Here is a 15571-nt window from a genome sequence, read left to right on the forward strand (position 1 = left end):
GAGATTTGCCGTGTTGTGGCGTTAAGGTCATTTCAACGAGATTAACCTGAAAGCACTAGTGGGAACACAACGAATATGACTGCACATTTACGCCGACATCATCCTAGTGCAAAGACAAGTGGAAGCAGACAAAAAAAGCAAGCATGCTACTAACTTTAGCCGAGTCATTTAGACAGCTGTTAGCACATGATTCTCCTTATGCTGCTGAGAATATAGCCCAGAAGAAGCGGATAGTATAGCTTTTATTTTGGAAAGAGCCATTTCTCTGTAATAAACTCTCTTTTCCAAAGATGAGTGATTCCTCAATCAGATACAGGGCTTGCAATATCGCTAGCCCGACGTCCCGGAGCTAGCGATTTTTTCAGTCGGGCTACCAAAATCTATCTCTTCCCTGCCCGTCGGGCTATTGTAGGAAAAATATATGTCAATGCTTTTGCATTCTTTCAGAAATGTAGCTGGGTAATTATGTCATTGGCATCGGTGAGCCACTGTCAATATGTGACATATTGAAGTCGCGTTTGAATTTGCGCTTGTTTTTTTGCTTTCACTTTGCAATCGTGCGAACTGTGTATAGAGAGCGACAGCACTGATCTGTGAGTGATGATAATTTGTGCACCAATTCCTCTGACATCGTCTTATTAATCGTTAGCTTACTATGCAAACATGACAAGTGAAATCTCCCGCAGCAAGCTTAAACATGTGAGAGGTTGATCGCGCAGAGAATCGCTGAGCTTATGTGAGTGAGCGTGTAAAAGCATTTCAGTTCTGCTGAGCCAAATAAGACAGGTCAGGGTGAAGAAGTGACAGCCAAAGAAAAGCTTACCACAAAACGGAGAAGTTATGACAAATCAGACTATAAGGCAAAAAGAAAGTACAGCTTTATGGTTTCATGGACAAAAGAATTTCTGTGGCTGCAATATGATGAGCTAAATAACCAGGGCTGCACATAAGTGGTCCGCAGGTGCGCACTCGCTGTCAAAATAAAAAACACGCACAAGGGTTAGGGTTAAATTTAAAAACTGTACTTTTGAGTTAAAATATATATTTATAATTTTAATAAATGACAAATTAAAAATGCATGAACATTTTTTTGTATCGAAAAAATATCGAACCGTGACACCAAAGTATCGAACCGAACCGTGAATTTTGTGTATGGTTGCACCCCTAATATATATATATATATATATATATATATATATATATATATATATATATATACACACACAGTTTTGCAAGGGTTTGAACTGTTACTTGAGAAGGTATCACAAAGCCTTGTGTTGCATGCAGAGAGGACAGAGTCAAATCCCTTGTTTGTGTGCACAAATATAGATAATTCTGATTTAGCCCTGGACAAAGTCCTGACATAAATCCTATTAAAAATCTGTTGGGTGAATTAGAAGCCAAGGTCCATGCCAGAAGACCATCAAATCTAGAGGAGCTTAAGAGATTCCTCAAAGAAGAATGGGCTGGGATTTTCTTTTAGGAGACTGCAGGCTGTTATCTAGCAAAAAGGATACACAACTGGCTATTAGCATCATGGGACACTAATAATTTTGACCCTTGTAGCCTTTGGGGTTATTTTTAAATAATTTTGTTTCTGTGTGCAAAGCAAAATAATGGAAGCATCCATTATAAAACTAGCATGTTTGGATTTGTTTAAAAAAAAAATGTTGCTCTCTTTAACAGTACTTGGGGATTATTAAAAAACAAAACAAAAATAAACAAACAAACAATAATCTCTGTAGAACCATGTCCTTACCTCTGAGGTGACTGAATTGATGCTAGTACCATCCGACAGCCCGTTCCTGCGATACATGCTCACAGAGGGATTGAATGGATGCACAGGTAAGGGCAACTGAGGCCTTTAGCTGGGGGGCACACATAACCTGTCATCCATGCCTGCAAACAGAAGACATAAAGCAACTTTGAGTTTTTGTTTCCATCTTAACAGTATTCAAATGCCTGTATACCAGGTTGGCCAGGTCCACCACTGGCCTGCTCTACTACCCACACAAGACACAAGCAACAGTGGCTCACAGACCAGTGGTGGCACATACTTTGTACACTGCCTCAATCTGACAATAGAGTTCACTGCAGGCCAACGGGCAGGCCCTTGAGTAGAGCGAAAAGTGAACACACTCTCTGCTTGACCATAAAACCAATAAGACCCTGTGTCAGCATGACCGCTTTGCCAGTGGATAAGTGATGGTCTGGGAAGGCATAACCATGGAGGGACACAGACCACTACATATTAGACAAAAGCACCCTGGCTGCCATTAGGAGCATGAAATCCTCAGACTGACCACAAACGCTTTGACTTTTGAACTTTAACTCTCATGGCGTCTTTGAATTCACCCCTCTGTAGGTCGATCAAACAATGTGGCATCCTTTCATTCCTTACATATGACCCAATCCATAGGAGTATAGATATCGAGCATAATTTCTTCCCCATTGAGATCTGGTGTTCTTTCAAAAGTTTTCCCCCACACCATGGCTTATTACTATGCATTTGTTTGGTGTTTAACAACATTTCTTTACCTCTACACCATAGCAACAGCTCAGAAGTCATTTGTGTTCTTTTTAGAAAATAAAATATTTGCCCCGCAAGAATTCTAAGAACCACACACACACATATACAATAAATGGACAACCCATTCTTCTACTCTGCTGACTGATGCATCCTACTCAGGTAACACCGCTCTGTGAAGAGGGCTAATCTATCTCTGTAGCTGCATGGTAATCAAAGTTTAAATCAAGGCTAGACTGAAACATTTGGACATTTAGACGTACAAGTTGTATGAAAGGGAACCTTTCCCTATTTCTGATACAATACTTTATGATGGTCCTAAAACCAAACTTCTTTTTAGTTCATGAAGACATTTCACCGCTTATGGTATGAGTCTGTCCTAAAAACTACACTGTTTAGCTCAGGTGTTTTGCCCTTGTGATGAGCCAGTTTTTGTCAAAGGGTGTTGATGAGTCTGAAGTGCACTGGGATGTTACGTTTGGAGAATATTATTCTGACAATGTTCTGTCATTCTGTTTCTCCTTGGCCAGCATCTGAAATTTTTGCCATAGATTTTTGCTGGATTAATGAAGGTCCACGTAATCACATTTTAAATGATTTCGCCATGTTTGCATATTCCTTTTCTTTCCCTTCTACATTAGAGGAAATATAAATAAAATTTACAGGGGCAGGGATAGCTCAGTAGGTAGAGTGGTGGCCCCATGATCGGAAGGTCGGGGGTTCGACTCCACTGAACGGTTACCTTGAGGTACCCCTGAGCAAGGTACCGTCCCTACACACTGCTCCCCGGGCGCTGCATTGGTGGCTGCCCACTGCTTCACTGGGTGAATGGGTTAAATGCAGAGGAACTATTTCCCTATGGGGACTAACACGCACACTTTACTTTACACAATATTCTCTGCCCCGTATGGTGCTGAGCTACCTGAAGGACATCACAGACCCAAGTCTGGATCTCCCGTAGTTTGCGTAATGGGCAAATAGTAAAGTAAAATGTTATTTATATAGCACCTTTCAAGATAAAAATCACAAAGTGCTTCACAGAAGCCAAAACATAAAAATCAAAATCAACCTAAAGAAAGTTTAAAAAGATGAGTTTTTAGCTGGTTTTGTTTTTTTGTTTTTTTGTTTTTTAAAAGCAACCACTGAGTCCACAGATCTCATGCTCAAAGGGAGAGAGTTCCACAGTCTGAGGGCCACAGTTAAAAAAAAAAAAAGCTATGTCGCCTTTTGTTTTCAGCCTTGTGTGCTGGACAACCAGCAAACCCTGATCACATGACCTCAGGGACTTGCTGGGAATGTATGGATGTTAAATTTCACTGATATATGTTGGTGCTTGTCCATGCAGAGCCCTGAAAGTCCAGGTCAAAACCTTAAAGTGGATTCTGAATTTAATAGGGAGCCAGTGCAGCTGAATCGGGAGGGGTGTGACATGGGAGTACTTGGAAGACTTGGTCAGAAGCTTTGCAGCAGCATTCTGAACAACTTGCAGATGCTTCAAAGAGGCTTTATATAAACAAGTAAACAAAGAATTACAATAACCCAGACGAGATGAAACAAATGCACGAATGACAATTTCTAATTCGGAGCGCGATACAATGGGACTCAGCTTAACAATGTTTCTCAAGTGATAAAAACAGGAGCAGACCAGAGATTTAACATGAGCGTCCAAAGTCAGAGCTGAGTCAATAGTAACATCAAGGTTCCTGATAGAAGGTTTGGCAAATGTAGCAAGTGGACCCAAGTTTTCCATAATACTAGGTACAATTTTTTTAGGAGCACAAACAAGGGCAGATTCTTAATCATTAAATTATCTATACTTAATAAAAAATAAAAGCTATGTATTGTACGTATATATGGGCCAAATGTTGATGATCCCTCATTCTTTCACGGTTTTTTCAGTGCACTCTCTGAACACTTAGATGGCACACTTGTTCTTGGAGGGAACCTCAACCTTGGACTAAATGGAGAAATGGGTAGGCTCAATACAGCAGGAACTCTGCATAATTGGCAGTCCACAAATATAATCAAACTGTATATGAGCAACTTTGGTCTTTTCGATGCATGGCGCTCCCTTCACCCCAACAGTAAGGAATATACTTTTTTCTCACATGTCCATCACTCCTACTCTCATCTGGATTATTTTTTAGTCAGCAGCTCACTGCTGAGTGACATTTCAGATACTGAGATTCACCCTATAACTGCCAGCGATCATGCTCCTGTATCTTCAACACTAATGCACAAGAATAATACTACGCCAAGTAAAAACTGGAGATTTAATACATCACTGCTTAAAGATGAAGACTTTATTAAATATTTAAAAAAAGAATATTTAGACTATAATGATGCTCCCGGAACTCCAGCATCTGTTCTATGGGAAGCAGGGAAAGCTGTGATGAGAGGTAAAATAATTTCTTTCTCATCACATAAAAAGAAAGAAGAAAACAAAAACATTCAGGAATTAGAAAAAAAACATCAAATCCCTGTATGTCTGTGTCCATATGTCAGGTTGGGTATCAGACGCCACCTCTCTGGGGACATCTCAGGCCCTCTAAGGTATGGAGGCCGATCTCTCCCCACCACTCCCCCTGCCAGTGGCAGACGCCCTCAGACATCGGTGCGTTGGTGGTTCTTTGTGTCCGGGGATAGGCGTCCAGGTACACACCAGCTCACTCCTTGGTGGCTGCTTATCGGGGCCTGGAGCCTGGGGCTCGCTCGGGCCACTTCAGGGGTGGGGTACTCTCAGCCTCTCGGCCTGGGGCTCGGTCACTCTGGCACAGCTGGCTGCCGGCGGAGCTCATTGGCATGTCACTGCAACCCCCCCTGGCTTCTGCTCCACGGCTGTGGAGTGACCCCTCATCTGGGGCTCTCTTCAGCTCTTTCTGGGATAGTGGCGCAGCTGCCCCTCTGTTGGTCTTCCTTGGTCTCTTGTGTTCTGAGGGCCTCTGGATGTCTGGAGTTTTGATCTCCTCCATACCTGCTTCATGCCCTGGAGGACGGGGCTGTGGCTCCCCACACCCTCTAGCAGATCATTACATGAAGAAACGTTTTAAATACAAGCGCGCTCATGCTGACAGGTGAACACACAGGTGCTCACACACACAAACTACACCCTTTTTGGCTCCTACCTCAAAGCACACTGTGCGCTGTCGATCTTACGTGCTGCACAATAATGTTTAATATTTAGCATTTACTGTTATATTCCCATAGATCATAGTGATGTTGTTTATTATATTGCTCTCTTTTTCTTCTGCTTGTTTTCTCTTTTTTCCTTTCTCAACAGGTGATCCAGGTGATTGATTGGCATTTTTTGTCTGCTTATGTTGTTGGTTTTTGTTTTTTTTGCCCTTTATCCCCGTCCCTCTTGTCCGCTGTTTTTCTTTCCCTCTTTCTTTCTCCCCTTTCTATTCCCAGTAATGTCTGTCCCGTATTTAGCAAGTGAAAATAAAATAAAATAAACAATAAAAGGTGAATCAAATAGACCATTATGGCAAGGCTGGGATGGTCCATTTGGTAAAGTAAATCCGTTGGGCATCTTTCTTCGCCTTTAGACAATAATTCTGATGGCAAAAGAGCCAAACGGGACAGGCAAGAAAAAAAAAAAAAAAAAAGGGAGCACAAACAAGGACTTCAGTCTTCTCCTCATTTAGTTGAAGAAAGTTTCCAGCCATCCAACCTCTAATGGAGTCTATGCACCTATGAAAAATCTGTAGCTTGGAAACATCTTGGGGCTCAAAGGAGATATATAACTGAATATCATCTGCATAGCAGTGATACGAAATGTCCTTAAAAGTGCTCAATATGTGCTGAAGAGGAAGTAAATACAACAAAAACAATAAAAGCCCCAAAACAGAACCTTGAGGCACACCATAGGCAAGAAAAATAGAAGATGAACTGTACTTAGAGGTAGCCACAGAAAAGGATCGTTCATGCAAATAAGATTCAAACCAATCCAAAGCAGCCCCTGATATACCCACCCAGTGTCTCAGCCTATCTAGAAGAATATGATGTTCCACAGTATCAAAGGCGGAGGTCAGGTCCAACATCAACAAAACGGAGCATTCTCCTGCATCACATCTCATCAAAATGTCGTTGGAGACTCTAAGTGCAGTTTCAGTAGAGTGAGCTCTACGAAAGCCAGATTGGAATTTATCCAGAATGCTGTATTCATCTAAAACAGCAATAAGGTGCTTATCCACAACCTTTTCTAAAATCTTAGCAATGAACGATAATTTTGAATTTGGTCTGTAGCTACAGAGAATAGAAGCGTCAAGCTTAGGGTTTTTTTTTAACAGTCGGTGAATAACAGCATTCTTACAATAAACAGGGACCTGACCAGAAATCAGTGAGGTATTGATAATTCTAAGCACACAGTGACCGATAGACTGAAAGACATTTTTAAACAAAGATCCAGGTAAAATATCAAGAGAGCAGGAGGATGCTCTCATCGAATTAACTAACTTGACCAGCTCTGGTAAGGACACAGGTAAAAATCTTTCTAAAATTACAGGCCTAGCTTGAGTTGGAGCTGACAACAGAGACACAGAAGGAGAGATTCCTCACATTACTGACTTTTTCAACGAAGAAAGAAAGAAATTTTTCAAAATCTTCATTTAATGAAATTGGGACAGCAGATGGAGCAGGAGCAACAATATCACTAATAGTAGAGCTGGGCGATAGAACGATAACGATATGTATCGCGATATAACTTTTTCTCGATAGAAAAATTAAACTATCGCGATAGACCTCGCCGCTCTTGTCCTCTTAAAAAAACAAAAAAAAAACAAAAAAAAAAACAGCCAATCCAAATTAAGTAGCGCAGAGCCAAGCCGCACATGTGTATTTGTTTGGGAAGCAGCCAGCCACCGTACCGCCCGGGTAATGGAGGAAATGAGTGTGCCGACTAGAAAAATCAACCGAGCGTGACCGAAGGTTACCGAAGAGAAAACATGATGGTTCCAATGCCGGAGAGATTGTCGAACGGAAGAGCCATAGAAGTTCCGTAGTGTGAAGGTATTTCGGCTATTTCAAGTCTGACAAAAAACAGAGTAGCGTGCACTGTAAATTGTGCCGAAAGCAAGTCTGGAAATACAATAAACTGGTGCATGCTCAGGCTACGTCCACACGTACCCGGGTATTTTTGAAAACGCAGATTTTTCTATGCGTTTGCACCTTTCGTCCACACGTAAACAGCGTTTTGGTCACTGAAAACGAAGATTTTTAAAAAACTCCGGCCAGGGTGGATATTTTTCAAAACTCAGTTTTTGCATTTACGTGTGGACTAGAAAAACGGAGAAAACGCAGCGTCAAAGGTGTGCGCATTTTTTGACGTCACACTGTGCGCCACGTTATTGTTTCGGTGAAATGAATTTCTACAATACTGTTACTGTTAATTCTACTCTCTGCAGTGTTTAAATGCTTACATACACACACAGTTACTGTCCCTCCACACATACAACTCGGTTCTGCTTCTATGCCCCAGCTTTGTTTACTTTTTCCCACCGAGGCTTCTAGACTTCTGATTGGCCAACATTTCTGCACGGTTAGGAATCTAGCTCCACCTGCTGCTTTGGCATGTTCATAGCAGCGTTTTCCTTCATTTCTCCCTTTATGTGTGGACGGGATTATTTTTTTAAAACGAAAACGGAAAATCTCCGTTTTCAAAAATACCCGTGTACGTGTGGACGTAGCCTCAGTCTCTGACTGGAAGCGCTAATTCGTCATTCGGCTTTTGTCAGACTAAAGTAACTGTTAAAACTGTTTGAAAAGCTAAGCTATACAACAAGGAGAGATTGAGAATTTTCTTTTAGTTTTCAGTTTATTTGATATTGCCAAAAGTTAGTCAGTTTTGTCTGTTCTTCTGTAAAACAAACTAAGATTTATTTTTAGAATTAATATTTTGTTTCTAAGTGGAATTGACAATTTAGTAGTCTGTTTCGTTTGTTCTATTTTGAAACTTAAACGCTTTAGCGGCTGCCTTTTGTGTAGTTTGCAATATTTGCCTTTATTTATCTGAAAAAGTCTCATGTTCCTTAAGTACATCTACCCTGTTGAACTTATTATGGGAAATAAATATTTAAATAAAAACAAGCTGCTGATTATTTCACATTTTACTTGTGAGCAACGGCACATTTAAATCTTACAAATATAGTTATTTGGCTTATATCATGATAGATATCGTTATCGCCTGAAATGAAAAAAAACATATCGTGATATGAAAAAATCTTATATCGCCCAGCTCTAACTAATAGTGTCTAATAGTACCTTGGGGTTACCTCTGCTCTTAGACACAAAGTCTGAACTTAGTTCGCATCTCGAACTGAAGTGTTAAAAGAGACTAAAAGGTCCCTTAAATGAAGGAGATGGACATGCAAATGAGTTTTCCTCCATAAACGCTCAACCTTACGGCGGCAACACTTTAAGAAGCGAATGCTGTCATTTATCCAGGGGGACGACTTTGAAACTGGAGCTAGTCTAGTTTTGACAGGACAAACATTGTCTAAAATAGAAAGAGAATGATTATTAAAAAGATTTGTTAAAAGATGAACATCATTATAAGGAGATAAAACTAAATTAAAAGCAACGGAAAATTTAACAGCAGTAGAGGAATTTAAGATGCGAGAGCTAACCACATGTTGAACAGGAGAGAGGGACAGATGAAAAGACAGGTTAAAAAGAATACAACAATGGTCCGAAATAAAAATGTCATCAGTACAAATAAACTCAATGTTTAAACCTTAAGTAAAAACAAGGTTCAGTGTGTGTCCTTTGGTGTGTGTGGGACCAGAGACATGCTGTGTAAAATGAATAGAATGCATGACGCTAAGGAAACCTCTGGCAAAGAGCTCAAGAGAACCATCTGTTAAACTCCTGAAGTTCACAGATAACGCCATCATCATTGGTCTAATTCAGAACAATGACGAATCAGCGTATAGATGGGAGGTGGGTCAGCTGGTCCACTGGTGCCGTCAGAACCATCTGGGGCTGAACCCGCTCAAGACAGTAGAAATGATGGTGGACTCTGAGAACCCCCTACCTACAGTGCTGTTTACCAAACCTAGCCGCTGCAGAGACAGTTTGTTCCTCTACTCTGATAAACACTGTGAAATAACCCACTATAATATCTTTCAAGGTCAGATCAGATATTCTGTCTTCCTTCTTATCCTGTCTTCCTTCTTATCCTGTCTTCCTTCTCTCACCCCAACCGGTCGCAGCAGATGGCCGCCCCTCCCTGAGCCTGGTTCTGCCGGAGGTTTCTTCCTGTTAAAAGGGAGTTTTTCCTTCCCACTGTCGCCAAAGTGCTTGCTCATAGGGGGTCATATGATTGTTGGGTTTTTCTCTGTATCTATGAAGCGCCTTGAGGCGACTTTTGTTGTGATTTGGCGCTATATAAATAAAATTAAATTCAATTGAATTGAAATAGATCAGACCAGGCCCCCTTCTTGCACTGCTCCATGGTTGAGGTCTGATGCCCGTTGTTACCACTTTAGGTAGTGGACAGGGGTCAGCATGGGTCTGTGCCTATGCAACCCCAGACACAATAAACTGCAATACACCATGTATTCTCACATTTTTCTGTCAGAACCAGTATAAACCTTTTCAGCAGTTTGATCTCCATGACTGTGTTCTTGGATCACCACTGTTCCTTTCTTGTACCACTTTTGATAACCACAGATACAGACTACTGCAGACTGGAAACACACACAGTGAGCTGCAGTTTTAGAGATGCTCTAACCCATTCCTCTAGCCATCATAATTTAGCCCTTGGCAAACTCCTTCAAAACCTTATGGTTGCCCATTTTTCCTGCTTCTGATACATCAATGTTGACGGCAAAACATTCACTTGTTTCCTAATATACCCCACCCACTAACAAGTGCCATAATGAATAGATTATTACACTGATAATGTTATTCAAGTATTTATTTATATAGATAGAATTCATGTGTTTATACTGTGGGAAGACAGCAGATTATTTCACTAAATAGTCTGAAAACAGTTTTTTTTGAGAATGTGCCAAAATAAGACTTAAACAGCATACAGTGGACCTCATTACTACTATGCAGTCTCAAAACATGCACAGGGTGTGAGCATGTCAGTATTATGGGACAGTTTAAGGTCACTGCAATAGAAGTGTTTGTTTCCACTAATTAAACCAAAATGGCATTCAATTGGTCACCTCACTCACCTCAGCTGGACTCCAACAGAAAGTCAGAGTAAAGAAGGAACGTCATTTAATATCAAAGCAAGTATCAGATTTTTTGTATTGCACTATACTACTGTAATAATAGCGCAGTTAGCCTGTGTGTGTGTGTGTGTGTCGACAATGTTGTCTCTATTGTATATGCTGCCACGTCCCTACATATGACCCTGCAGAGGCAGGGGTGGGGGTAGTGACGAGTTAGTTTCTTAGAGGGGGGGAGGCATTTTGTGCTTTAGGCCAGTTCAACACTGAAGCGAGCACTTTACCACACAGACATCTTTTGGCAGCTGAAATACATGTAAAAAGCCTCAAAAAGACACACATCCACGCGCCTGTACAGAAAACATGCGCATCGCAAGCATGTTTGCGGGTGTCCGCAGGCGGCGTCTTGTGACAGCGACGTCGTACGCCGTTCTAGTAGCCTATTTATTAAGCGCGCACTGCCAGGCCTGCTGCCAAGTCTGTATCAACCTCTTCCCAACGATAAGAGAAAAGCATACAAACACATCTGTTGTGCCTACCTTTCCATGGCACAGTCCCTCCCTCCTCCTGCTGCTGTAAAAACAAAGACGACAATATGAGCCCACATTAAAACAACCCCCGAAGCTGCAGCTCATTAAAATCCAAACGGTGTTTTCCAAGCGGTGTCCAGGAGGGTTACTCCTCCTTTAAGCCGAACATGAAGCCAAGGTCGCAACGTGTGGTCCGCGCGATCCACAAGCTGCAAGGGATACATTAGACGAAATCATTCAAATATGGCAGTGACGTGCCAAATTATCCCCAGAATTTAAAAAAAAAGTGAAAATGAATAAATACCGACAGCAGGAAGTGACAGGTAGGCGCATTCATCTTGATAGCCAGGTGTATTGCCTAATAGTGTGCTTGGCTTCACAGACAGCTCCCGCCTCTAAGAGCAACGGACCAATCAGGGAACGGATCAAAGACAGCGTCCTTAAGACGCAGGTGCATCTATGTTGCCTTCAACAGCAGTATATAAGCTCGTATCCTTTTATGCCGTGCTGCTGGGCTCGGCTACGTCACAACATCTAATCAATTAATTTTCAATTGATTTTTATTGTAGGACTTTTAAATCAGAATCAGAATCATCTTTAATTGGCAAAATAAGGAATTTAGCTCACTTTGCTCACTGCATCCCTCCAAAAAAAGAGATAGGTTTTTAAATATAATTTATAAATAATATCTGTGAACAGAAAGTAAGAAAAAACAAGTTGCAGAAATTTTTAAGAAGCTATGCAAAGTATAAGTCCTGTCTTGTAGCGGCTGTTTTTCTGTAAAAAGAATTCTTTAGCGACTGCCTGAAGTTTATGTCTGTGTGGATGTGTGTTCAGAGACGTTTTTGTTAACCCTGGATTTGTATTGGTCCTGGATGGATGGAAGATCAGAAGCATAATAACATAAAAATGAGTTCCATATGTTACGACCGACCACAGTATGTGAGAACTAAGGGGTGTGTGTCGGACAGGGTTGTCTGCAGTACGGGGGCCCAACAGGGAACGGTTCTGGCACCGTTCCACTTCACCATCTACACTGCAGACTTCTCCCACAACTCCACCCAGTGCTTCCTGCAGAAGTTCTCTGACGACTCTGCAATAGTTGGCCTCATCACTGATGGGGACAACAAAACAGGGAAGAATGGATCAAGGTGGGAGGCTGCCAGAAAAGTGTGCTACAAGGTGGAGATGTTTGGAGTCAATCTGTCCAGTTTAATTTTTTCCAGGGTCCACGAGGTGAGTCCAGGGGGGTAGGCAGGGTGGCTGAGAACAATACAGGTAAGGACAGGCACAAGCCACAATGTAGAGAAAGCCAGTGTCGAGAAACCAGGTGAGTGAAGCAGGTTAGTATTAGATTCTTATCCCGGGATATTAATGGTCTGAAGCTCAAGTGCATGTGTCCAAAAATAAAATAAATAAATAAATAAAACACAGCGCTTCAGAAGTACTGTGTCCAGGGTTGGTTCACCTGACCAGAGTCACATGGTCAGAGACATCCAAAGCTTCATTTGGTGCATTACTGCTTCAGTACCCGATTCAGGGGTTTATAAGAAAGTCAATCATGGGAGTAATTTGTAGTGTTTTTGGTGGTGATTTTGTGCAAGGCATAGCGAACCAGTCTGCACCATACTGAGAGTCATGGAGCCAGCGAGGAAGAGAAGACACTCTAATGTCTAATTATCTTCTCTATTATCTCTCTGGTTGTGTAACCCAAAGAAAGTTTGATAAAGCAGAATGAGAGCAGCTAGGCTCTTTTAAGCCTATAGAATAGAATAGAATAGAATAGAATTCAACTTTATTGTCATTGCACATGTCACAGGTACAAGGCAACAAAATGCAGTTTGCATCCATCCAGAAGTGCTTTAGCCATAATATAGATATATTACAAAATCTATATTAGCAATAATATAGATTTGTAGATATATTACACAAATGGGTCTGTTATAGGTATAAGGGTACAAAATATGGGTCTATTATGGGTATGTTACAATGTACACGGTATGAAGGTATGTTATGAATATGCTATAACTATAAGTATGTACATGCTGTAGTGGGTGTACAAGCTATGTGCAGGCTATGAACATGATATAAATATGAAAACTATACAGAAATATGAAATATGAAACTATACAGAAATCTGAACTGTGCAATTTATAAATTCAATTGAATTCAATTTTATTTATATAGCGCCAAATCACAACAAAAGTCGCCTCAAGGCGCTTCATAGATACAGAGAAAAACCCAACAATCATATGACCCCCTATGAGCAAGCACTTTGGCGACAGTGGGAAGGAAAAACTCCCTTTTAACAGGAAGATACCTCCGGCAGAACCAGGCTCAGGGAGGGGCGGCCATCTGCTGCGACCGGTTGGGGTGAGAGAAGGAAGACAGGATAAAGACATGCTGTGGAAGAGAGACAGAGGTTAATAACAGATATGATTCAATGCAGAGAGGTCTATTAATACATAGTGAGTGAGAAAGGTGACTGGAAAGGAAAAACTCAATGCATCATGGGAATCCCCCGGCAGCCTACGTCTATTGCAGCATAACTAAGGGAGGATTCAGGGTCACCTGGTCCAGCCCTAACTATATGCTTTAGCAAAAAGGAAAGTTTTAAGCCTAATCTTAAAAGTAGAGATAGTGTCTGTCTCCCGAATCCAAACTGGAAGCTGGTTCCACAGAAGAGGGGCCTGAAAACTGAAGGCTCTGCCTCCCATTCTACTTTTAAATACTCTAGGAACAACAAGTAGGCCTGCAGAGCGAGAGCGAAGTGCTCTAATAGGGTGATATGGTACTACAAGGTCATTAAGATATGATGGGGCCTGATTATTTAAGACCTTGTATGTGAGGAGCAGGATTTTGAATTCAATTCTGGATTTAACAGGAAGCCAATGAAGGGAAGCCAAAACAGGAGAAATATGCTCCCTCTTTCTAGTCCCTGTCAGCACTCTTGCTGCAGCATTTTGGATTAGCTGAAGGCTTTTCAGTGAGTTTTTTGGACATCCTGATAATAATGAATTACAGTAGTCCAGCCTGGAAGTAATAAATGCGTGAACTAGTTTTTCAGCGTCACTCTGAGACAGGATATTTCTAATTTTAGAGATGTTGTGCAAATGGAAGAACGCAGTCTTACATATTTGTTTAATATGTGCATTGAAGGACATGTCCTGGTCAAAAATGACTCCAAGGTTCCTCACAGCGTTACTGGAGGCCAAGGTAATGCCATCCAGAGTAAGAATCTGGTTAGATACCATATTTCTAAGATTTTCAGGGCCGAGTACAATAACCTCAGTTTGATCTGAATTAAGAAGCAAAAAGTTAGCGGCCATCCAGGTCTTTATGTCTTTAAGACATTCCTGCAGTTTAACTAATTGGTGTGTGTTACCTGGCTTCATGGACAGATAGAGCTGGGTGTCATCTGCATAGCAGTGAAAATGTATGCTATGTCTTCTAATGATGCTGCCTAAGGGAAGCATGTATAATGTAAACAGAATTGGTCCTAGCACTGAACCCTGTGGAACTCCATAATTAACCTCAGTGTGTGAAGAGGACTCTCCATTTACATGCACAAATTGGAGTCTATTAGATAGATATGATACAAACCACTGCAGTATAAACAGTTGTAAACAGTTGTAGAATTATAATTATCGTATTGTACAGAATGATTGTCTATACAGCATATACAGTAGTGCAGTTAAGATAAGTGAAATATGTGGATAATTTCTACAGAGGCTATGTAAAGTGCTAGTGGTTGTGAGTAGTGGTTCAGTCCATGTTATTATTGTGTGTATGAGGGTACAGTTGTCCATTTGTTTGTTTTTGTTTTTGTCCATTGTGGTGTATGTGGTATGTGCTGTCCTTCTAAAAATGATAAATGTAAACTACATAGTAGATGCACTGGTCCTTATATAGCACTTCTTCTATTTAACATGACAATTCAAAAGATTTAATACAATACGCTTCATTCACACAAGCACTGATTTTCTGTCTAACATTCACACTCCAATGGATGCAAGTTGGGGTTAGTATCTTGTCCAAGAAAATTTGGCATGCAGACTGGAGCAGCCAGGGATCAAACCACCAAACTTTCAATTAGTAGAGGACCTGCTGTACATGCTGAGGTACAGCCACCCCTGTGCCTCAGGAGGCCAGTATTAAGCCACTGGGTGTCACCTCTGTCATTGCGCCCCAGGGTGGCTGTGGCTACATGTAGCTTGCCATCACCAGTGTGTGAATGTGTGCATGAATGAGTGGATGACTGAATGTGTAAAGCGCTTTGGGGTCCTTAGGGACTAGTAAAGCGCTATACAAATGGCCTGGCCTGCATTTGTATA

The 15571-nt window shown here is 41.2% G+C and overlaps 1 protein-coding gene across 2 annotated transcripts in view; it reads right to left on the reverse strand.

The window, feature by feature from the left end:
* LOC120744324 (ras-specific guanine nucleotide-releasing factor RalGPS1-like) overlaps positions 1 to 11594 on the reverse strand; it is an 89648-nt gene extending 78054 nt beyond the window's left edge. Inside the window, exons 1-3 of one of the 2 annotated variants that reach the window (XM_040048630.1) lie at positions 11546 to 11594; positions 11247 to 11446; positions 1760 to 1899 (exon numbers count right to left, since the gene is read on the reverse strand). In XM_040048630.1, the coding sequence (XP_039904564.1) occupies positions 1760 to 1816 (57 nt within the window). In that variant the 5' untranslated portion in view covers positions 1817 to 1899; positions 11247 to 11446; positions 11546 to 11594. The other variant, XM_040048629.1, reaches the window with a different exon arrangement.
* Positions 11595 to 15571: the final 3977 nt, after the last annotated feature.

This window comes from Simochromis diagramma, unplaced genomic scaffold (assembly GCF_900408965.1).
Source record: "Simochromis diagramma unplaced genomic scaffold, fSimDia1.1 OVJJ01000683.1, whole genome shotgun sequence".
Taxonomy (NCBI): Eukaryota; Metazoa; Chordata; class Actinopteri; order Cichliformes; family Cichlidae; genus Simochromis; species Simochromis diagramma.